Source organism: Narcine bancroftii, chromosome 8 (genome assembly GCF_036971445.1).
Source record: "Narcine bancroftii isolate sNarBan1 chromosome 8, sNarBan1.hap1, whole genome shotgun sequence".
Classification (NCBI taxonomy): Eukaryota; Metazoa; Chordata; class Chondrichthyes; order Torpediniformes; family Narcinidae; genus Narcine; species Narcine bancroftii.
In genome coordinates, this window is record NC_091476.1 from 102591672 (window position 1) to 102616668 (window position 24997).

General features: G+C 44.4%; 2 protein-coding genes across 2 annotated transcripts in view; one reads left to right on the forward strand and one right to left on the reverse strand.

Moving 5' to 3' along the window:
• The window catches only part of LOC138741087 (myelin protein zero-like protein 2), a 22691-nt gene extending 18958 nt beyond the window's left edge, over nucleotides 1–3733 (reverse strand). The window contains exon 1 of the mRNA XM_069894614.1: nucleotides 3542–3733. Within this exon, the coding sequence (XP_069750715.1) occupies nucleotides 3542–3593 (52 nt within the window). The 5' untranslated portion in view covers nucleotides 3594–3733. The remainder of the gene's footprint in view (nucleotides 1–3541) is intronic.
• LOC138741086 (T-cell surface glycoprotein CD3 epsilon chain) lies at nucleotides 2642–18400 on the forward strand. Its single transcript, XM_069894613.1, has 8 exons — nucleotides 2642–2951; nucleotides 8287–8369; nucleotides 9985–10087; nucleotides 12187–12207; nucleotides 12328–12534; nucleotides 13722–13850; nucleotides 15782–15858; nucleotides 17175–18400. Exons 1-8 carry the CDS (start codon nucleotides 2657–2659, stop codon nucleotides 17223–17225), a joined length of 966 nt encoding a protein of 321 aa, XP_069750714.1. The 5' UTR covers nucleotides 2642–2656; the 3' UTR covers nucleotides 17226–18400.
• Nucleotides 18401–24997: the final 6597 nt, after the last annotated feature.

Sequence of the window (24997 nt, forward strand, 5' to 3'; positions counted from 1 at the left end):
CGCCAGGTGTTTGTGTCTGACAGAAGATCTTAACTTCAGTTGCAAGCTCATGGGTAACAACTTAAAAAGATAAACGGCTAGCACATCCAAAAAATAAGGCATTCATATTCTATAGTAACAAAGGGCTCTGGGTATATGGAACGAGCTGGGATAGTAAGTGTAAGAGGGTCGGCACGATTGTTACATTCAAAAGACATTTAGACAGGTGCATGGAGAGAAAGGTTGAGGGATATGAGTCGAACACAGGCAAATGGGACTAGCTTTAGTCAGTAGGGGCAAGTTGGTCTGAAGGGCATGTTTCGCTGCTGTACTACTCGATGACATATTTTCAACAAAAGGGAATATCTTTCCAGCTTAACACCCATTCTGGGAAAATGGGCTTTAAAAAGGTCAAGGATCACATTTAGATAAACAAGGATGTATATGATCACAAGGCCATTGGCAGCATTTATTCTCACTAGAATAAATAGAATTAACTTAGTGGGTCACAGGACAGATCTGTCACAACTGTGATCAACAAGATTGTCCAACAGCCGCAAGCACATCCAAACTGAATCATATCCCAGTTTTACCCATGTAACCTCTTCTCAGTCACAGTACTGACCAGCTTTGTTCCCTTTCCCAAAGGTCTAATCCCACCATAAATTAGCAGTAGTCAAAATATCATGTAAAAAAATACAGATGCTGGAAGTCTGAAATAAAAACAGGAAATTCTCAAACCATTCAGGCAGCACCAGTGGAAAGAAAAACAGTTAGTGTTTCAATTCTGATAACCCTTCAGCAGAACATGAAGCATTTTCTGGGTTAACAGGCTGAGATCAGACCAGGGAGCTCTGGTCCTCCTGTTCATTACCACAGGGTGTGGCTCTCCCTCTGGCCAGTGTTCCCATACACTTTTCCAAAGGGTAACCCCAGGACTGAACAATGTCTCTGCCCTCCTGGCAATGAACAATCTCAATTTCACACAGCAAAGCTCAACCAAGTGTGGTAGTGGCAGAGTGAGACTGGGATTAAATGGTCTCCACAATAACCTGACAATATCCTAATCCCACTGCAAACTTCAATGTCTCTTCTATGAGCTTGGAAGTAAGAATTAAATGCTTGTGTTTCCACAATGAGAAATGTTCTGCCCAAGACAGCAAGGAACTGCAGGGAATTGTGAAGGCAACCAAAATACTAAAAAGACTCAGACCACACCCTCTTCTCCCTCCTCCCGTCAGGAAGATTTTTTTTCAAAAATAAACTATTTGCACTAAATTATATAAAATGCAAGAGAAAAATTGTTCAAGACTTTACATTCATAGTTTCAGTCCTATTAAGTAAGTTATTTACAAAACCGGTTCAAAACTTTTACATAGTGTCATATTGAGTATGTAATTTTCAAATACAATACAGGAAAAACTGTTCAGAAACTTTTTACATAGCATCAGTCAGCTCATCAATGTACATTTCATGTTTTACATTGTGGCCTTAATACTCAATCACTGGCCCTGTAGCACCTAATTGTTTCTTCTGCCCCTCTGTTGGTTGGTTGAAGGGCATCCCCTCAGTGCCTGATAATGGGAGGTTTCCAAACTGTCCTTTTTTTTTTAAAGTACAAACTTTATTCAACTACAACACTACAAACACAAAACCAAAAACCACCATAAACATGTGGCAACAAAACCACGAGAAGTAGTAATTACGACCACGTCTCTATTTCACAGTGATACACATCAAATTAAAGTGCAATTTTCATCATCGACCATACACAAACAATCCCTTGGAGGGCCCACCATTCCCTGAAATTGGCCACCATCCCCATGGACACCGTGTGCTCCCACTCCAACACCACACGGGCTCAAATGTAACCCTGAAAGACAGCCTGCCCCACATCCTTGACCGCCTGCCCCCTCGACCCATGAATCGCCAATTTTGTTAACCCCAACAGCAACTCCACAAGGAGATCCACTGAATGCCCGGCCCCCTTCTGCACCGGGTGGCCATAGATCAGGAGCGCAGGGCTGAAGTGCAGCCAGAATTTGAGGAGCAGGCCCCTTCAGGTAGGTGAAGAGGGTCTGCAACCTCATCCTCTCCACACAGATGCGGTACACCATCTCCTCCCGGCTGCAGAAGTGACATGTGGCCAGGGTGTCTGTTAACCCACTCAGGAAGTGGTTGCATAGCACTGCTCATCACAGCAGTCTCCATCCCAGGTCCCCAGTGTAATGGGGGGAGGACTCCTGCCAACAGGAACATCCACTAGGGACCCCTCCCAATGCTGGGAGGTGGGGTGGAGGTAAAGCAAACCAACTTGGTGGGTCTGGATGACTGATGAGGGTGAATAGGAGCAGCCCAGACAGGAACCGGTTTAGTGCATCTCGGAATGGCACAGCGCAAAACGCTGTGGGGTGGCTCATGTTACCCAGAGTAGCTCCCGCAAAATCCATTGGGCTTTGGGTCTGACAAGCACCCCAGGCTGATTGGGGCTCAGCCCAGCTGGGACCACTCTAGCCTCTGGAGCTTCTCCACCACCCATGGCTGTGGGACGGGGACCACCCTCTCTGAGAGACACCATTCCGCAGACCCACACCAGCTCTTGGTAAAACGTGGGCAGCTCCCCCACAGTGCATTGGCTGATTTTCGCTACCAGGAGCCCCATACTTTCCCGTAGGCAATGCCCCCGGCGAAGTGGCCAGCACGTGTCACCGCAGAGAGTGCTCCTCCCCCCAGAGCGTCCGCGTCTCTCAGCATGTACTCCTGCAGCCTGGAAAGTGCCAGTCCACAGCATTCCCAGACCAGTAAGTTTCCAACAGGTCTGGACATTGGACTCATAGAGTGTGTTCCGGGAATAGTCAGGGGTCCCTCTGAAACGTGGCCCCCCACGTCCCTCTCCACAGTCTTTGCGAATCTACATCCAGCAAAGAGGTGGGCGACGGTCTCCAATCCGCCGCAGCCGTCCCAAGAACAAAGTGCGTGGAGGGTGATGTTCAATGATCTCCTTTCTTTTTTTTTAATTTTACGCTCTAGTTTAACTCACAGACAACTGTAATTTAACAGGAGCCAGGCACAGAGATTTTTCCCTAGGGCCATTCAGCTCCACAACCTGTTCTGCCATGAAGGTTAATCTGCTTTCGAAATCCACCCGCGCGGATTCCCTAGACCCGACCTTTGCTGAGGCAGCGAGAGGTGACTTCTCTCTCTGGAATGCTGTTTATCTGGAGAACATTGTGCCATCGAGATTTCAATGGGCCCGATGTCCAAATCAATATTCCGAGGTCGTTTCACTGCAAACTTGCATCTAGAAAGTTTTAATGGAGTCTGCACTCCTTTTGATACTTTGCATTCCAAACGTGCAACAAGGCGAATGATCGAACTAAAACTCTCTTCCCTCTCGACCAGCCCACGGCATCTATTCCACCGCCTCCCAAAACGAGTTTTAATGAAACGTCCTTTGTCTGGCAGGGCCCCCTAAAACTGACCAGGTCTGGGAGAACGAGCAGATTTCCCCCAGCACTCCGACTCCAGTCCCAGGTTCTGTCCCAGGGCCCCTCGAACTCACCTGCCAGCGTCGCCGCTACGAACAAGCGCCACGGCAAATTATGGGAACACATTGAGGCGCAGGTCCACCTTCACTGCTTTTGTTACACTCTGGGTTCAATGTGTCCGTCCGTCGACGTGAAGGCGGTGGGCGAGCGCTGGAACGTCCCGACAGGAGAACAAGTCCACGCCAGGAGCCGGGGAGGCGGAGCCTTAACACAGCAAGGCTCGTTTCCATTCCACTTCCCTGACAGATTTTGCGGTGTAAAATTCAAAAGTTAAAATATACTTACATGACAAGCAGTCATGAATCAGACAATTATGCTATTGTGTGTGTCTATTCACGGTATATACACACACACACATATATACATTTGTATATATATATATATATATTTATATTCACATGTCTATATACACACACATATAGATGCTTGCACGTGCTTTTAGACCCCCTTTCTGGATCTCCCGATGCCCCAGGCTTTAAGCTTTTTACACCTTCTGGGATATTGAAATATGGTCACAAAGTAAGAAGCATGACAGACCATTTTAGCACAGTAAGATTCCCATGACCAGACAACTGCCTAGAAATTAGATTTGCTTTTGGCATTTTGGGTCTGGCCCTGGCATGGGTTCAGAATCCCCTTCCAAGATCAGTGACATACATCAAAATTCTGTATGCCACAGGAGCGATACATTTTACATTCTGAGCAGCAGAGCTACAATATGACCCACAAAAATAAAAATACTCCATTTGCACCCACACCTCCCCCCTCACCACCCAAACAATCCTTTCATGTGAAACATCACGTCACATGTGAATCTGGAGGGAGTCATCTACTGCATCCGGTGCTCCCATTGTGTTCCTTTACATTGGAGAGACTGGGCACAGACTGGGAAATCACTTCATTGAGCACCTCAGCTCTGTTCAGTGTGACAGCATGGATCTCCCAGGGGTCACCCATTTCAATTCCCCAACCCATTCCTTTGGTGACATGCCTGTCCATGGTCTCATGCACCGTCAGATTGTGAATGGAAGGAACAAAACCTCATCTTCCTACAACCAAATGATCGACTTTTCCAATTTCTGCTAAACATTGCCACCCCCTCTTCTTTCCCCTGTCATCTCTCCCCTGGCTTTTTCTTTCTTTCTCTCTTCCCTTTTCCCTGTCTACTTTCACAGAGCCAAAATCAATTTTCACCTCTCCTCATCATATCCAATCAACAGCTTTTGTTGGTCCTCCCCTAACTGTCTTCAGTCTTTATTCTGACATCTTCCTGTTCTTTGGTTATTCCCTGAAGAAGGGCTCAGGCCCAAAATGTCAGTAATATATATTTACCTCCTATTGACACTGTGAGACTGGCAGAGTTCCTGTGTGTTTTTACTGCAACCACAGAATTGGCAGCTTTTTGTATTTCACTATAATATGACCAGCTTCACTTCCCAAAGGAGTAGCCTGAATTCAGCAGAGCTTCAACCACCTGCCAAGGTCAGGCAATCAGTGAAAGTATTTATACCAGAAGACCTTGTCATCTCAGCTGACATAGGGCAGATATAAACATTATAGCTGCTATCTGAAATCAAGGTCTAAGTGGAAGCCAAGCAGACTGCAAACAATAAGAAGCTGGAGAATTCAACAACGATCTCCAACAGTTCTCCTCTTGGTCACCCCTGCAACAATCTGTTGCATTTGTGTTTCGCTACTGTTCTCCTCCAGCAATCTTCCTGCTTTTTTCACCTCCTATTTCTGATGGGACTTTAACTGCCTGGTCTTCTCTTCCTCACTCTAATTTCAGCCCTCTTCCAATGCGCTGCTCTCCTCTCGTTCCATATCGAACCCCAACTTCACTATCAACCACACAGACAAGAGAGGTTAGGTTGTAGCCTGGTGAACTGACCTCTGAACTGTGGAGGCCAGACGTCAGACTCCTCATGTCTACCCCTAGTCCAGGACGCAACTAACCAGGGTATCATCTCCTAGATCATTAGAGACCCCCTCACTTCAGGAAATCACCCTGCCACAATCTCTAGCCTGATAGTCCATCGACCTCACACCACCTGCTTCTATCTCCCACCCAGAATTCAGAAGCAGAATAACTCTGACAAACCCATTGTTACTGCCTGCTCCTGCCCCATTGAACTCACTTTATTGTATCTAGATGTTATTTTGTCTCCCTCATCCAAGCCCTTACCCACCTACATCATGGACACCACTCACACTCTTCACCTCTGAAGAACCCCTGTTATTCATCCCCCACAGTCTTATCTTCATGCTCCCCATCATAAACTTCTCAGGGCCCTTAGAGCCATTCAGCCTCCCTTGACTAATACTCTCCTCTGCTTGATAAAACTTGTCCTTGCCATTAACAACTTCTCCCACTTCATCCAGATCCAAGAGGAAGCCATGGACACATGTATGGGCCCTAGAAATGGCTGCATTTTGTAGGCTATGTTGCTGTTCCAATCTTACTTTGTTACCAGTCTCCAATACTACTTCTACATCAATGATTGATGCTACCTCTTGTACCCATCACAGGCTCAACAATTTCATTACCTTCAAACATAAAGGCAGAGTATTGAATTTGAAAATGGAGTATATGGTTAATGGCAGGATTCCTAAAAGTGTAGATTGGTGGTTTTCAAACTTTTTCTTTCCATTCACATACCTCTTTAAATAATCTCCATGCCATAGGTGCTCTGTGATTAGTAAAGGATTGCTTAACGTCATGTGTGGGTGGGAAAAAAGATTGTGATCCATTGTTCTAGAGCCAATTGTTACTAAAATATTTTGCTTAAGAAAAGTTGTCATTGGCCCGTTTCCTTTGGCGTTATGAAACCGTGCACATAACGAGTCATTTAGGTACAATTAAAACAGTAGTTTTCAAACTTTTTCTTCCCACTCACATACCACCTTAAGCAACCCCTGACTAATCACAGAGCATTTATGAAATAGGGAATACTTAAAGTGGTATGTGGGTGAAAAAAAAGATTGAAAACTACTGGTGTAGTCATGTCGATAAGCAGAAGAACCTTGGGTCCAAGTGCATGGATCTGCCAAGATTGCTGTGCGTGATTAAAAAGGTGAATGTCATGCTGGCCTTCATTAGTCAGGCAGTTGAGTTCGAGAGCCACGAGGTAATGTGGCAGCTCTATAAAACTCTAGTTAGACCACACTTAGAGAAGTGTTGCTGAGTGGGAAAGCCTGTAGATGCTGTGATTGTGGAGAAAGTGCTGGAGAAACTCAGTAGGTCACATAGCATCTATAGGAAGTAAAGAGGAGCTAATGTTTTGGGCCTGAGCCCTTTGTCAATGTGTGAGCAAAAAAGCAGACAGGCACCTCAATAAAAAGGTAGGGGGAGGAGCACTGGCTAACGGGAAAGAGATCATAAGTGGATACGGCAGGGAGGGCAGAGGAGAAGTGATAGGGGGAGGGGGTAGCTCTCTAAATGGAGAGGGAAGGGTGTGGGGAGCTGGAGGAAAGGAAACAGAAGGACAGGGAGAAAGAGTCAGGGGAGGGAACAAACAGAAACTGGGGAAGTTGGTTAATGACATCTGGCTGGAGAGTGTCCAGATGGTGTTGTCCCTCCAATTTGTGGGTAGCCTCAGTTTGGCCGTGCATGAGGCTGTGGACATTGGAACGGTTGGCCACTGAGAGGTCCCAGTCATTATATCAGACAAAACAAAGGTGCTCAACCAAACAATCTTCCAGTCTGCATCCAGTCTCTCCAATCAAGAGGAGGCCACATTTATAGAGTATTGTGTTCAGTCTGGTTGCCTCATTATGGACAGGATGTGGCAGGTTTTGAAAAAGTGCGGAGGAGATTACCAGGATGTTGCCTGGATTGCAGAACATGTGACAAAATGTTGAGCCAGCCAGGATTATTCTCTTATGAGCTACAGAGTATGTAAACAAGATTAAGGCATTGATAGGGTGGACAGCAGCACCTTTTTCCCAGAGGAGGCAATGACTAACCCAGAGCATATCTGCGAAAGGTGAGTGGATGATAGTTTAGGGATGATGTCAGAAGCTAAGTTTTTAACTCAGACCTTGCAAGCTGCAATGATTGCTGTAGGACTATTTTCCTGCCACTAGGCGGGGATGCAGACCATGCAGTGTTTATAAAAGGAACAGAGGCACCCCCTGCTGTATCACCACACTGACATTTGACCACCATTTTGAAATGACATTGATGACTTATTTAAGACAAATGTTGACGCCTTCTAAGATGGAGAACTTTCAGCCCTGTAGATGTTTTCTATCAATAAATATAAAACATCACCCAGAATGAGTTCAAAAATGTGTAAGGCCATTAACAGCGAAAAAGTTTTACAAGAGGAAATTTATGTCAACCTTGATAATCACCTAAGTGAAGAGATGTTAAGGAAGGAGAAAACCAAATGTTTGTTTTGAGCTTTTAACTCTTTTAAAACATAAAGAAAAATCGAGGAAGTGTAGAGCTTTGGCAGTGACAGGCATGAGGAGGAAGAAAGGGACCTGTGAGGTTGGAGTGGAGAGATAAAACTCGAGAAGGACAGAAACAGAACAGGGATCATGCATGTATATGGTGGAGAAGAGCAACAAGATCACAGAGGGAAAAGATGCAAGCTGCTTGAGGAACTCAGCGGGTCGAGTAGCATCAGTGGGAGAAAAAAGGTTGACGTTTTGAATCGGAACCTTTCATCACATTTTCTGACTGAAGCGGTGACCATTTTTTTTTCTCTCATTGATACTGCTCCTCCAGCAGATTGTTTTATTTTTGCTCCAGATTCCAGCATCTGCTGTCTCCCATGTGTCTGCAAGTTCACAGAAGAATGTGGAAACTGTACTGACAATAACCACACCAGCAGTGTGAGTATAAGACAGCTTTAATAAACTAATATGTACACTAAGAGGTCTTGTCTCTGCAAGATGAACCCGGAAGGCTAGACTGTGGCTCTGGACTGGTTTATATACAAGGTCACTGGGATGACCCCTGGTGACCTAGTGGTGTAATTACATATCATCACAGAAACAAAGAGGTTGATTTTAAAACTGAGGTACAATGAGGCCTTAGGCATAGGGAGAGGTTGAGCTCAATTCCTTGGAGTGCAAGAGGATAAGGGGTGATCTCACAGAGGTGTACAGAATCATGAGAGAAATAGATCGGGTGAATGCTCAGCATCTTTTGCCCAGAGTAGGGGAATCCATAGCCAGTGCATGGAATTGGCTGCTGGAGGAGGTGATTGAGCAAAATTAAAAAAAAATTTGGATGGATATGCATAGGTTAGATTTAGAGTGATATGGCCCAAATGCAGGCAGGTGGAACTATTGTGAGTGAGACGTTATGGTTGGCAAGTTGTGCCAAAGGTCCTGTTTACATGCTGTATGACTCAATAGATGTAGGTCAGTGAGCACAGGTGCAAAGAGTAAATGGAGCCTGAGGTGAGTTCAGAAGAAGGCAGAAACTTTCTCTGAAATGTTGAAAAACTATAAAGTGTTGATGTTGGAAAACCAAAAGGCAAACTGAAAATACTAGAAATACTCAACGGGGAAGGCTCATGAAGGTGGAAACAGGATTAACATTTAAGATCAAGGTTCTGTAATTAGTGCCAGGAATTGTTAGAAGTATGTTATAAGTTGCAATTTTAAACATCTTTATGAACTAACTGTACTTAGATAGGATGGAAATATGTCTGAAAGGAAAATGAACCGCAGACACTACCTCATTTTCTTTTTTTTAACACTAATTTATTTATTTTTAAATGTAATTTTATAGCAGTATTTGCTACTGCAAAACCACAAATTTAGTGACATGTTCATGACAATAAATTCTGATTCTGATTCTGCAGCATTAACTCAATCTCTCTCCCTGAGTCCTGTGTATTTGCAGCGTTATGTTTGAAATGTTTATGTGCTCTGAAGTGGGGATGATGCTGCTTTCAGAGAAGCACCACCGATAGCCCCTGAGGTGAGAGGATACCTTTAGAAAATATCTTTTGAGGTTGCAAAGCCTGATTTACAATGGATCTCAAAGCATTTCTTGTTCCAATAATCAAGTTACTCTGAACCTGGTTTCATACCTGATGTGGGGCTCACTCTGTACTCTGTCACCTCTCCTCCCTTGTACCATTCTCTGCTACCTCTTCTATGATCCACTCCTTCCCCTTGGACTCCCCTTTACGCCCCTTCCTGCAAGTCTAACACCATTCTTCAATCAGATTTTAACCAGTTGCCTGTTCTGTGCTCCGTTATTTCTGATCTGTTGTTGCAGATTGTTGATGTGAGTGATTCGGAAATCAGGATGGAAACTGCATGCAGCTTGTGGCTTTCTGGGTGCTTTTGAGAATCTGCAGTCAAGGCCGCGATGTGTGAAGTCAGTTGTCTCCCTCATTTCCTGTTCAATGCCAAAACTTCATCGGCTCCCTAACCTGTCAGAGCCATTCACAGCCCTTGGCGAGGAGTCAGCTCTCCTCTTTATTTTCAGAATTGCCGTGGTGAGGAGCAAGTGCGGCCCATCCCTATGGAACTGGGAGTAATGGTGTGGATTCACTCTGGGATTGCTGCAGCTGCAATCTTGATGCTGCTGGGTGAGTTCACCTCTCAGTGGGGGAAGATTTGAAGGAAAAGATGGTGCGAGGTTATGGATGTAATTTTGTTAAGGACTGTTCCTCTAGTTGCTCAATAAGCTTCAAGTCAGAGGTTGAAGGTCAAGTCCTCCACACAGCCAGGTACTGCTGTGGGGTCCTACTCTGAGGGGTCCTTCATTGCAGGAGCTTCACTGAGGGGTCCTTCAACAAGGGAGCTTTACTGAGGGAGCTTCATTGAGGGATCCATCAATGAGGGAGCTTTACTGAGGGGACCATTGAGGAATTCTTCATGAGTGTCCACTGAAATGCTGAGGTATCTGTCATTGGGATCTTCACTGAGGGATCTTCATTGAAGGATTCTTCACTAAGGGAGTGTGTACTGCCTTTTGGATGAGATGAAAAGCAACACCCGGCTGCTCCCACCATGGTCACGAAGGTGTGAAAGTGGTATAGCTGATAACCTCATTGATTCACAGCCCCAGGGCCCTCCGAAGGACAGGAAGGGCTCTGGGGAACTGGTGTCGAAGGGATGGTGAGGCTGGGGGCACAATGAGTGTGAGGGCGGAACTGAAGGGCCTCCACATCCACCTCCTGTTACTTTGGACCCAGTTTTGCATGTTCACGCTATGACCTCGTGTGTATCTGCCATGTGGAGCATATTCCTCTCCCATTCCTGTCCTCACTACACCCTCAGCCCCACCCCCACCCTGCTCCCACCACACTCCACATCCACCCCCACTGCATCACACTACTACCCCCAGTGGCATATTACCCATTAGATTGAGTAGGTTGAAGCCAAGGGGCTCAGAAGGTAAGGGGGCCTGTTTGTGATTTGATTGATTGCCCAACAGGTGAAGCACTGGCATCTGTGCAGAGGGTATGACGTACAGCCAATGAAAGTTGATGTTGGGGGGTGCAGGCGGTAACATCGTTTAGCCCATGACATGAATAGAGATTGGTAGCAACTGTTGCCTTGAGAATAAATACTGTGGTCACGGTAGCCATGGAGTCTGTTACCATCAACAGCTTGGGCCTGGAGTAAGGTGAGTACCGCCATGCTGTCAGAATCAGGCTGTAGCCGCATGTTGGAGTGGGTGCCTCTGCTGTGGGCAAGAATGGTGGCAGTCTCCACAGTCCCTCAGGAGTCATGTGCCACCCCACTCTGTGTTTACCATGTCCACTGTAAAATGGCGGGTGATTCTGGCTGGGGCTCATTAGCCCGGTTGGAGACCTGACTCACAGCCTCTGCTTGTGCCTGGAGGCTGCGGATCGAAGCACAGGGACAGTGTGTAATGATGGGGGAGAGGGTGTGGGGAGCCTGGTGGCCAATTACTTCCAGAGCAGAGAACCAAGCCGACTCAGCGGTAGAGGGATAGGTGACATTTGGGGTCAAGATCCTCAACCAGGGCATCAGGATTCTGCTTCTCCTCCTCTGCCACACTTTATTCTATTCAACGAAGGGTGGGGGCAATAAGGTAGGAGACAAGGTCGGCTTGGGGGCCTTACTAAAGCTCAGTCTAGGAGCCCAGATGGTAGACAATCTGTCACTGCCTACCCCACATCCCTACTCCCATCACATCCCCACCTCCACCCCAACCACACCTCACCCCACCACACTTCCACCCCCACCTCCATCGCACCCAAGGCCCATCACAACTTCTCCCCACTGCACACCGACCCCACCACCCCCACCCCCATCCCCAGTCTTCACACCCCTCCCCTTCTCACCCCACCTCCAGCCCCACCAAACCTCCACCCCAGCACACCCTTCCACCATTCTCAGCACTCCCCCAGCCCCATTCCACCACACCCCACCCCAACTCCAAGGCCCACACACCCCAATTCCCAGTGCACCCATAATCCCCCCCCCCACTGTATCCCAAACCCCTCCCCACACAGTGTCCTTCCCCTACATTGTCCTTACCACTTCAGCATCTGAATCCCTACAACATTCCAATCCATATAACATCCACCTCAATACATCAGGAATATTTAGTAATTCATCTGTAAAATATGAATATTTCATTTCATTGAAAAATAGAGGAATATTGATGACTTTAAATTCTGTTTCCAGTTATTATTCTTTCCTCTCTCCATAGGAGTTGCAGCATCAGCCGAACGTAAGTAGACTTTAGATTATCTGTCCTGATTTTAAAATATATATTGATTAACGAGAAGACACTTTGGAAAGTATTACTGATTATGCAAAGACTTATTCATGACTCTCCTTGCTTTTATAGATAACGTGAGAGTTGAAAAGACCACAGTCATTTTAGTTTGTCCATTCGATTCATCAAAAAGTTATGAGTGGTATAAGAGTCCAGACACAGTACTGAAAAGTGATCATGAAAATGAATACAGTATATTTGATTTCACCAATTCAAATAATGGTGAATATCACTGTAAAAATGAACAATCCAAATACAGCTTCTACATTCAAGCCAAAGGTACATTTTGATTAATGAAATTAAAAAATAGAATTTCAGTAATTCTGGCAGGGGACAGAAATGGTGTTAGTTTAAAAGTCTTGAAAAACAAAATAAAATGAAAGATGTTGGAAATATGAAATACAAATTAAAAATAACAGAAGAACTTCACAGTTCATTTCCAGCGGTATACACATGAAGAGTGTAGAGGTTGGAACCTGGAGCATAATGCATTATCGAGCAGAAAAGCAGGCACAAAACATAAAGGCTGTTCAACAGGCTTTATTCCACACAAACTTCCACAGAGATGACTGTGAGAATAGCTGTGCTGGCTCTGAGACTGACCTCGAGGGGCTGGATGTAGCTTATATCCCGGAGGGTGATTGGCAGCCAGTCGGGTGGGGCTTGGTCCATTCAGGTCGGAAGATTGACATCCAGCCAGGTGTTGCCTTGTCCTCCGGTGCTCTTCCTGCAGGTACACAGGTTGCCCCCTGCAGTCGGCTAGTGGTATATCACCTCACATAAGCAACCTGCTGGAGGACCCCGTGTCTTGGGCAGCATCAGTGGATGGGAAAGAATGGGTGATATTTTGGATCAGACCCCTTCTTTTCCTATTTTTACTTTTCCACTGATGCCTGCTGAATTCCTCCAGTGGATTGTTATTTTTGTGCTTTTCATTTAATTTAATGAACATTGAAAAGATCAAAATTACAATTTAATCCACAGTCAGAACTGAGTGCCTGTCATACCCTGGCTGCCATGTTCCAGTATTCTTTAATTTTCCTCTCTCTGTGTTCACCTGAATGAGGGCATGGAGAAAGGGCACAGGAACTCTACCTGACCCTGAGCCCAATGAAATGCTGGCGCATGCAAAGGCTTAATGCAGCCAACCAATTACACAAGCATACAACCTGGAACAAGCCTTTTGCCCCATCATGTCTTTGCCAACCAAGATGGCATTCTGGGGTAGTCCTATCTGCCTTCATTTGGTCCATAGACTCTAAACTCTTCCTATCAATGTATCTGTCCATATGTCTTTTGAAAGTCGTAATTATACTTGCAATTATGTCGAACCCACAATATGTTCTATATATTCTACATGATTCTACCTATCTGGAGAGTAATTAAAACCTGCAAGCACAAGATATATTTTTACTACTTTGTACGTTCTGAATGTTGAACTGCCTCTCTCTCTCTCTCTCTCACAGTTTGTAGTGACTGTATCGACCTCAGCACGGGGATGGTCATTGCTATCATCTGTGGTGATCTGTTCTTCACACTGCTGGTGTCCGGGCTAGTCTACTACTTCGCCAAGCAAAGAGGGGCCTCCTCCAAAGGTTGGATGTTGCTTTATTGGATATTCAAATAATAACGATGTTGAGACTACACTGCAGGATTCGGAAGTCAGAGCGCACAATTTCACAGAGCTCCTTAGCATTCTACAACTTGAAAAGAAACTTGAAATTCAGCGCCAGTCTCAGTAAAAATCTCAATGAGGTTGCCAGAATGCTGGGAAAACCCTTGTGATTCTTTCATGACTTTATGGGAAAACATTTTCCATCTTTTCCAGGTCAGGGCTTATAACTGCATTCCTCAGAAATCCAACTGGGTTGTGAAAATCCGATGTTTGATTGAACTTTCATGGAGCAAACAATTGCCTAGAGATTAGATTTCACCTATATTTGGAGGGCTAAATGATAGTCATCTCCAATAGCTAATCAGAGAGACAGTCTGCCACATTGATGAAATTTATATTCCAACTAATTGCCTGTGTGTTTTTCTCCCAATTTGTTGCAGCCGGTCCAACCTTTGTCATGCCCAACATCAACTTCCCACACTGACTGTACACTGGAAATGATCACTATGAAACAAAATGGGGTTGGGGGGGGGTGGGTGGAGAACTTCATTGTAATCGGCTTTGTCCAACAACTGTGTCCACACAAGGTCCCAAGCTGTTGTCGAACATTGGCTCACAATTCAAGTTCAGGAAGAGGTCATCACAGCATTGAGATATCTCCTACCTCCACCCCGACTGATCTCCCACCCAAGCTATGTAGTCAATACTCAGAGAACAAAACATAACAAACCACAGTATCCTCATTCATTAAAACTGCCATGAAGTTATTTGTTCAAATTATCAAAAGCTACTTTGTAGTTTGGATAGTTTCAGAAAAAAAATGTCAAGACTTAAATATTCAACAGAAGTTAAAATCTCAAGAGCTTGAACATGATAGAAGCAAATAGCAGTATCGTAGATTAGTGGGAACACAGCTCCTTGCTCCTTATAACATGTTGATAAAGGAGCTTAGGCTCTAGAGTGTGCTCTATTGGTCCACCTTCTACCTGTAAGGCTGAAAAGAGTTGATGATGTTATCATATGTGTGAATGATGCTGAGAACATGAGAGGAAATACACTATTAAATTAAATTAAATTAATAATCATTTGGAAAACCTAATTAAATTTGCATTCAGTGGGAATTTCCATTGGAAATTAATACAAACAGGATAAATATGCTCAATGGATATAAGGTGCAACAAAGTCTGATTTCAAGGCAAATATGTAATGTATTTACAGGACAATGTAGTTGGGAGCTTCACATGGTATCTAATGGTGCATTGGGAGAGAAAGTATCTAAATGTGTTCTTGTCCTGGCAATGTCTCATGGGATAATGAAGAGAGTGTCTTAACCTGTATCCGAACTATGTCGTAAAAGCATGAAAATGTTAGAGAAACTCAGCAAGTCTCATAGTGTCTATAGGAGGCAAAGATATATTACCAACGTTTCGGACCTGAGCACTTCCTCAAGATAATACAATCCTGGCTGTGTGGCTAAGGAGGCTGCGAGGCAAATCCATGGACACTCAGTGACTCTGGGGAAACTCTTTTGCTTCTCTTTTTCTAACTGCAAGGGGTGCCAGGCAATTTCTGCTGATGGCGAATCTTTGTCTGGTAGACCAAAGGAAATTTCATGTAATATCATATTTTCTGGTTTATTACATGACTCTTCTACTGCAATTTTTTTTTACTACAATCATAGCATCTGCAGCCTTTCATGCAATACATTGCTGTCTCCTATGGACGCTATGAAACATGTTAAGTTCCTCCAGCTTTTCTGTGCTTTTACTACAATCACAGAATCTGCAAGGTTTCATGTTTCATTCCTTAACTATGTAATTGTTGTTCTGGGAGAGTTTTGATAGAACATTTGTTCTTGCTACTACAGGTACTGCCTCCCTGTCTTTAAAATTCTTCTGCTTTCTCTTCCAGATTTCCGCCAACTTGACAATGACTTTCCGCCACATCGTCCTCCACACATGACCCCAGCGCATCAAACTGAATATGCGGTAAAGTCTTTCAAGTGATGTTATCGTCCATCAGTGCTCCTGGTTATTTATCATCTCCATTTGAGGATGCTGGCTTCAAGACTTGTCCTGTGAAACCCTGCACCTCATGTTACCCTACAGCTCCTTCCACAAGGTTCCTCTACCACTCCTGGTCAAACCTATTCCAACCCAGGGTTTTAGTGGGTGGAGCAGTATCTGTGGTTCAGAGACTTGCACTCTCACTTCTGAGCTAGAAGGCTTGGGTTCAAGCCCCTGCTCCTGTGACTGAAGGTCCTGGCTGACATTGCACTACTGGTGGGCAGGTCTGAGCTAATGCTAGAGTGTCAGGCAGTAATGATCTCTCTACTATCTGAAGGGCACAACTGAAAGGAGCATTAAACTTTTGGAGTAGCAGTCCTGAAGGAGATCTGTGCTTTGGAGTAGGGGAGGGGAGAATGGGAGAAGTGGTGGGAGGTAGCACTGGAGGAGTTTGCACAATTAGGAGACCACTGAGGGAGCACAGCTCTCTTGGGTGTGCAGTACTATGGGAGTCCTATCTTGGAGGACTTGTACCGATTAAAAGTGCAGAATTTCAGATGAGGGCCCATCTGCCCACTCAGGTGGGTCAAACAGATCCCATGGTAATAATCTAAAAAGGAGCAGGGGTGCGCTTGCTATTTATCCTCCAAGAAAAATAATTAGAAGAGATGAACTGGTGATTACCTCATTGCTATTTGTGGTATCTTACTTTGCATGAGCCAGCCACCACTTTCCTCCATTATACCAGAGATTGCTTGATGTTGGCTCATATCAATGTAATTGAAATCTTCAAATAGAAATTCAGAGAAAACATTTGCAGGGATTTGGGGGATGAAAGGCATCATGGGATTAACTAGATTGCTCTTCTAAAATACTAGCACTGACATGATGGGGTGAATGGTGTCTTTATGTTGAAATGTTCCATGAGTCTGACCTTGTCATTTGCTCCCCTTTACCTGTCTTCCCAGCATTTTTTCTTCTGCTCTTTGCTCTTCATTCTCCTCATATCCCCTTCTTGTCCTTTCCTTAAACTTCCCCACCCTTTCTTTAACCATCCCTCCTAATCCCTGCTCCTCCATATCTTCCTCTTTCTCTCCCCTCCTTCCCCTTTGGTCATGTCCACTCCTTCTCTCACCTTTCCTTCCCCTTCCTTGACCTCTCCATCAAGAGCACTCCCCTCTCCTCCGCTCCTCCAACACACTCTCACGTTGCCACATTTCTAAACATTGTTGTTTTTTGTTCAGAATGTTGTCTCTCAAGTTGATTCCCTTTTCTGATTTGCCATTTATGTTTTTCAGCCAATCAAAAGTGGACAACGAGACGTTTATGACAAACTGCAAAGACATTGACAACAAAGACAAAGAAATGGAATCTCTTTTTCTTTGCTCCTCACACTGAAACCATGCCCTTCACTGCATTTATACACTCCGAATACCTTCTTTCCCCCAATTTCCCTTTCCCTCTGCTCTTCTTCCTACATAGGCCCAAAACCTCCCTCTCTACTTTCACCTTATTTCCTCTTTATCAACCCTGACAAATCCAGCTCCAATAATTTTTATTTACCTTGTTTTTTGAAGATATAATGATGTTTGAACTGCATTATCCATAGCAAGCTCCCTGCCATCTGATCTTTTGTTCCCATTTTCCTGCCATTATGCATGTAGATCTTGCAATTAAAGACCTGACCACAAAATCACATTCCTATCACAATCCCTAATACTCTCATTCACCAGCTTCCTGAAGCCCACCCTCCCCCCCCCCCCCCATCCTTACCAACATTCCTGTAAACTCCTCCAGGCCCTCTCTGAGGCTTCAGTGCGGTGATGAGAATTGGATGCAGTTGAGGCCTGCCTGTTAATGTGCTTCATGTCTAAATTAAACAAAACGTTAAAAATGTTTTATAACAGTTTAGTATTACTTCCTTGCTTTGTGCTCCCTTTGTAAAGAAAGGATTCCATTTTGTTTTTTTCATTAACAGCATTGTTTTGGCTCTCTCAAGTTCATTGTTTTCATCATGAGTTCAGATCAAGCCTGAGCCTAATTAGAATCTCTGTGGTGGTATACCACCGGGCTATTGCAGGGGGCAACCTCTGTACCTGCAGGAGTGTAAGACAGGACAGCACCTGGCTGGCTATCAATCAGTCAGCCTGAATGGATCAAGCCCCACCCAGTCAGGTGTCAATCACCCTCCAGGATATAAGCCTGCGCCGGCCTCCCGAGGCCTCACACAGAGTTGCTGCAGCCACAGCCAGCCTGGCTCTGTGGAAGTCTTTGTGGATTAAAGCCTGTTGTACAGTCTTTACCTTGTGTATGTCTGATTCTGTCTAATAGTGCACCACAATCTCCAATGTTGTTATTGTACCCAGCTTCTTAATATGACCTTCATGCCCTTTATTCAAGAGTATTTCTCTTTCATTAGATTACATATCAAGATATATTTTTGTTTTTCTAGGTATCAGTGACAGATTCATTCAGTCATTTCCTCAAAGTTTTATAATTTTAATAAAGAACCAACTGTAAATTGTGTTTATTGTTGAGTGGTTATTTAAGTGTCGAGTGATGCATTTCTACCACAAGAGTAACTGCAGCCTTCTCCTCGTAGAATCCATGGACGTCAATTTGTTGATATCTTGGGTTCAGTATTGGGCAGAAGCTTGACATGGTGTCAAACTTGGAGACCTGTTGGCTTAGACCAGGAAAGGAAATACAATATATGTCAGCATATAAAGCCACAAGACATATAGACAACCCCCAGAATTTCCACTTAAAATGTAGGTTTTGAGCTGTACTCACTAATAAGACTGCCCTAAGTCTGGAACCTATCGCTGTGAGCTTACTGCCCCAGTAGTCTTTTACCAACTATCCCACTGACCAATGGAGTGATGCTGGTAAGCACATTACTAAGCAATACAATCTTGGTTATTTAAAATTTAGTTAATTAATTTCAAGTACTGTAATGGCAAAATACTGTCAATTACTGACCATAATATGCATCAAATGTTCCTAGCTGGTGTAATAAAAAACACTAGAGATGTCACATAAACGTTGGTTCTTTTACAAGAACAAACATCTGCTATTGCAAATAGCATTTGTTTTGTTAGTTTAGTTTAGTATGTTTGACTGGTTAAGAATAGGTTTTTATAATTTTAATATAATATTACTATTAACCCAGATTCCCAAACATAAATTTTAATAGAAAAATATTTATTGATAGGACTGTTTTATGCTGTTCTCCATTGCCATGGGGGATACCCTAAAGCACACGATATTAAGGTTTGGATTTTATCCTTGGTGGAAAGACGACTCCTGTTTTTGGGGTAACATTTTTAAGGTTCATTCCATCTTATACACCAACATATATGGTAAGTGCATTACCTTCTGATCCATCAGGGACCCCCATGTATGAACAGTGACAGGGCAGTCTCTACTCTTCTGTTGGATACGGTCATGAAACTCGGAATCATTCAGGGCAAGCCAGTTCACTGAATCCTGATCCTGATAGTTTCCACTTCACTGCATGCACATTGTATCTGCTCTGCAGGTTATCCAGTCCTTGCAGGCTTCTGTGGAAGCATCCCTCAAACCATCAGAGAGACAGCAGAAGCTTTTTGTCTTGTTGTCATTACTCTGAATTATGGTGTTCAGGGACACTCGTAGCCCAGGGATTACAAGAGATAGGAGCAGATGGCCCATCGACTCTCTTCTGCCATTTCATTTATCCTCCCACTCAGCCGCACTCTCTGGTCTTCTCCTCATATCCTTTGATGCCCTGACTAATCAAATACCTGTCAATCTTTGCCTTAAGTAAGGGCAATGACCTCACTTCCACTGCCATCTGTGGCAATAAATTCCACAGACTCATAACCTTCTGATTCAAGAAATTTCTCCATAGCTGTGTTTTAAATTGATGCCCTTTTATCCTGAAATTGTACCCACTTGTCCAAGACTTCCCTACCATAGGAAACAACCTTGGCATATCTTCTCTGCCCAGGCCTTTCAGCATTCAATTTATGAGCATTTGGAGAAGTACAGTATTCTCAGGGCTAGACAGCACAGCTTTATGAGGGGAACATTGTGCCTCATGAGTGTAATTGAGTTTTATGAGGATGTTGCAAAATAAATTGGTGAAGGTAGGGTAGTAGATGTGAAATATATGGATTTTAGTAAGGCATTTGACAAGGTCCCCCATGAGACACTCATTCGGAAAATTATGAGCCATGCAACCTTGGCTGTGTGGATTAACAACTGGCTTGCCTGTAGAAAATAGAGAGTGGTATTGGACAGAAAGTTTTCTGCCTGGAGATCAGTGACTAGTGTAGAACTATAAGGATCTGTTCTGGGACCACTGCTCTTTGTGATTTTTATGAATGATCTAGATGAAGAAGCAGAAAGATGGATCAGTACGTTTGTGGATAATATGAAGATTGGAGGAGTTGTGGATAGTGCTGAAGGTTGTTGTAGGTTACAAAAGGATACAGACAGGATGCAGAATTGGGTGGAAAAGTGGCAGATGGAGTTCTGTCTGGATAAGTGTAAGGTGACACATTTTGGAAGGTCAAATCAGAAGGCTGGGTTAATGGGCGGATAATTAACAGTGTGGAGGAATGGGGGACATTGGGGGTCAAATCCATTGATCTCTTAAGGTTGCCACACAGATTGATAGGATAATTAAGAAGGCCAATGGGATGCTGGGCTTCATTAGTTGGGAGATTGAGTTCAAGAGTCGAGAGGTCATGTTGCAACTCCACATATCTCTGGTGAGACCACACTTAGAGAATTGTGTTCTGTTTTGGTCACCTCATTATAGGAAGGATGTGAACGCTGTGGAGATTTACTAGGATTTTGCCTAGATTCAAAAATAAGTCTTATGAGGCAAGGCTAGCAGAGCTAGGACTTTTCTCTTTGGAGCGAAGAAGGATGAGAGGTGACTTAATAGAGGACTACAAGATTCTGAGATGCATCAATAAGGTATTTAAGAGACTCTTACACAAGCACATGGATGAAAGAAAAATAGAGGGTTCCAAGGTAGGAAAGGTTTAGTAAATTTTTGGCAAGAATATATTGGTCAGCACAACATTGAGGGCTGAAGGGCCTTTCTTTTCTTTGGCTTGGCTTCACGAACGAGGATTTATGGAGGGGTAATGTCCACGTCAGCTGCAGGCTCGTTTGTGGCTGACAAATCTGATGCGGGACAGGCAGACACGGTTACAGTGGTTGCAAGGGAAAATTGGTTGGTTGGGGTTGGGTGTTGGGTTTTTCCTCCTTTGTCTTTTGTCAGTGAGGTGGGCTCTGCGGTCTTCTTCAAAGGAGGTTGCTCCCCGCCGAACTGTGAGGCATCAAGATGCACGGTTTGAGGTGATATCAACCCTCTGGCGGTGGTCAATGTGGCAGGCACCAAGAGATTTCTTTAGGCAGTCCTTGTACCTCTTCTTTGGTGCACCTCTGTCTCGGTGGCCAGTGGAGAGCTCGCCATAAAGCACCATCTTGGGAAGGCGATGGTCCTCCATTCTGGGGCCGTGACCTACCCAGCGCAGTTGGATCTTCAGCAACGTGGATTCGATGCTGTAGGCCTCTGCCATCTCAAGTACTTCGATGTTGGTGATGAAGTCGCTCCAATGAATGTTGAGGATGGAGTGGAGACAACGAAGCGTTCTAGTATACTATCTATATTCTGTGTTCTGTTTTTCTACACTCCAAAGAAGAGTGATGTAATTTCCCTGCTGTTCATAAAAGGACAACCTTCCCATCCTAGAAGTTAGACTAGTGACTCCCTTTTGGACATCCTCTATTGCCAGTATTACCCAAGCAAAGAGTGAAAGTCAAGGCCGTAGTTTAAGATTGTTATGTACTTTGAAAGTTCTCAGTTTTCAGATAATTTCGTCCCAAGCTCATCCAGGATTGCGGTTGGCACATCTTGCTTGGAACCTTATTCTTCCTGAATATTGACAGATTAGTGACTTCTGCATTGACAGGGAAAGGGAAAAACATTGAAACATTACACACAATGCAACCTCAACTGAATGCCACAGGAATGGAGAAGGGAAAGTTTGTTTTGGTTCATCTTGTTCCTCTTAGTGACCAGGGGTGCAGGACCCTCCCTCGTACAATGGTAGTTGAACGTTGGATTCCGTGTACTACCAACAAGCGCATATATTGCATGTTCCAGTTTTCCAAATCTGGTTTTATACCCAACCACCAGCTGGTGTTAGGACCGTAAAAGCTTACCCATGGACTCAGACCAGAGTATATATTATAAAAGATTATAAATGGCTGGAGTCCAAAGGGTTAAGAAAATATTTGGACAAAAAGGTTTTCAAACGTTTTCTTTGCACTCGCAAACCCCCTTAAGTAATGCTTATGCCATAAGTGCTCTGTGATTAGTAAGGGATTACTTAAGGGGGTTTCTGAGTGCAAAAAAAACATTTGAAAACACTGTTTTAATTGTACCTCATTGACTCATTATGTGAATGGTTTCATAACTCCAAAGGAAATGGGCCAAGGATAATTTTTCTCAAGCAAAATATTTCAATAACAATTGGGTCTAGAGCAATGGTTCTCAACCTTTTTTTTCCCCACTCACAGACCACCTTAAGTAATCCCTTACTAAACACAGAGCACCCATGGCATAGGGATTGCTTAAAGTGGTCTGTGAGTGGAAAGAAAATGTTTGAAAACTATTAATTTAGAGGGAAATTGGCCAAACTCAGGCAGGTGGGTCTGATGTAGATAGTGTAGTGTGTAGTTTTGGTTGGCGCGGGTAGGTTTCCACCTTGTTTGACTCTATGAATCCAGCGTAACATGGAAGTCAACACATTAGGTTAGAGTCACTCCATACAGAGATCCATCAAGTAAGCTCAGGACAGGTCTAGCATAGTTAGACAGACAAGTTCTCCCTCCTTCCATCCTATCAAACACTCCCAGGCAGGGCTAGCAAAGTCCAAGATGGAGAGTAAAAGCTCTCTCTATTTACACTCTCCAATTAAGAATTCCATGAGTTTGAGGTGATTTATCAGACTAGTTCCTTTCTTTATAAACTGAATACTGAGTTAACAATGGGTTAATCATTTTCCAAGATGACAAATTGCTCTGTTGATTTGATGTAGGTGGGCTGCTGCCTTTTGCTCAGAGCAGCCATCAAGCTGTGGTGTGGTTTCTGATCTCGGAGCTTTGCAAGTTGTCCCAATAAGGCTATCAGTCACGTCACCTCACTCTGGCAGACGGAAGTGGTTTCACCTTGTGCTGTTTTTCTGCAATTAATGATCTCTGTCTGTTGCAGGGACTATGAAGCTTTTTGCCTGTAAGCTGGGAGCACCTATTCAGTGAGCTTGAGGGAGGGAGAAAGATGCTATCTCAAAGAGCGCCTATATGATTGAGCTAGGAGAGCATTTAGCAGTGAGCTGGTGAAAAACACAATTCCCGAGAAACTCAGCAGGTCAAACTGTGTACTTTATGTAGCAAAACTAAAGATACCTAACCAATGTTTTGGGCTTGAGCCCTTTATGAACAAAATTAAGCCAGTCACGCAAACAAAACGGTGGGGGTAAGGGGCAGGGGGGAGAGGAACAGTCCCATTGGCCAGAGGTAATAGGTGGGAGGGAGGGCAGACCAGCCAACAAGGGGAGGGGGGTGGCTCTGTGAATGGAGAGGCGAGCTGGAGGAAAGAATACGGAGGGATTGGGAAGAGAAGGAGAACGGTGAGTAGGCAAGCAGAAACTGGAGAAGTCAATGTTAAATCCATCTGGATGAAGTGTTCCCAGACAGAAAATTAGGTGTTTCTCCACCTACTTATGATTGACAGTACATGAGGCCACAAATAGACATGTCAGCGTGGGAGTGGGGAGCAGAATGGAAATGTTTAGCCACTGGGAGATCCCTGTCACTGATGCAGACAGAGTGAAGGTGCTCGGCAAAGCAATCTCCCAGTCTGCATCTAGTCTCTACGATGTAGAGAAGGCCACAATGGGAGCACCAGTTGCTGCAGATCACTCCCGTTGATACACAAGTGAAATGTGGCTTCACTTGAAAGGTCTGTTTAGAACCCTGAATGTTGGTGAGGGAGGAGATGTAGGCACGAGTGTTGAACTTCCTGTAGCCACAGGAGAAGGTGCCAAGGGCACGATTAATGGGAAGGGATAATGGATGAGGAAGTCACAGAGGGAGCAATCCTTACAGTAGGTGGAAAGGGGAGGAGAGGGGAAGATGTGTCTGGTGGTAACATCATGTTGTAGGCGATGGAAATTATGGAAGATAATGTGTTGGATGTGGATGCAGGCGGGTTAGTAGGTGAGGAGAAGGGGAATCCTGTTTTTGTTGAGGGCACCAGGGCAGATGAGTGCGAATGGAGGAGATGCAGGTAAGGGCTGAGTTGATAATGTTGGAGGGGAAGCCATGTTTTTGGTAGAGGTCTACTGCAAAAATCAGAGGGGGCTGTGTGATTGAGCTGTGGGGGCAGGAGGGCTTTATCCCAAGAGCTGTAGGCCATGCAATGATACACATCTACTTACCATAATGCACACTGCCATCCCCACTCACTGACCGATACACTCAGTGACACACAGTATGCTCATGAACAGTTTGCACTCCAACTCCCTGACACACTCACTGCTGTAATCACTGACCTATTCACCCTCACTTTATCACCCTGCCACCCATTCACTCATGGACTCTGACACTTATGAGGCCCTGTGTGACAGTCTGTGAGGTTTGTGGTCTGTGTTACTGTAAACAGAGACACCCAAATGTTGTTTAAAGTTGTGATACTTGCAGGATAAAATGCAATTCCATTGAAATGTTTGACTGAGGAAACTGTTTATCCTGACAGTTTGAAAACAGCCTGACGTTGTCAACCATTATCAAAGGCAAGCTGTTATGACTGCTCATAGTTTCCAGGTACAGCAAGTACAGTATTTGCTCTCAGGGTGTAGATACGATGATGTCTATTCATAGCACACTCAGAATAGAAATGCTGTGTGACAGCTGAATTTGGCATGCGCACTCCAAGGGTCATTCACTGGCATTGAAATCACAGATAGACCAGACCGAACACCTGAAGGGGAGGAAATAACCAATTACCAGCGTACTCTGGGAATAATCCAGGAGTTACAATATTTACTGACCTTCA

Bases quoted from the DNA above. Each gene is read 5' to 3' on its own strand.
- LOC138741086 (XM_069894613.1), top strand. From the start codon at position 2,657: ATGCCCCCGGCGAAGTGGCCAGCACGTGTCACCGCAGAGAGTGCTCCT. The intron at 8,370-9,984 runs GTGAGTATAAGA...CTTTATTTTCAG, and splicing joins ACAATAACCACACCAGCAGT to AATTGCCGTGGTGAGGAGCA. The intron at 15,859-17,174 runs GTAAAGTCTTTC...TATGTTTTTCAG, and splicing joins CGCATCAAACTGAATATGCG to CCAATCAAAAGTGGACAACG.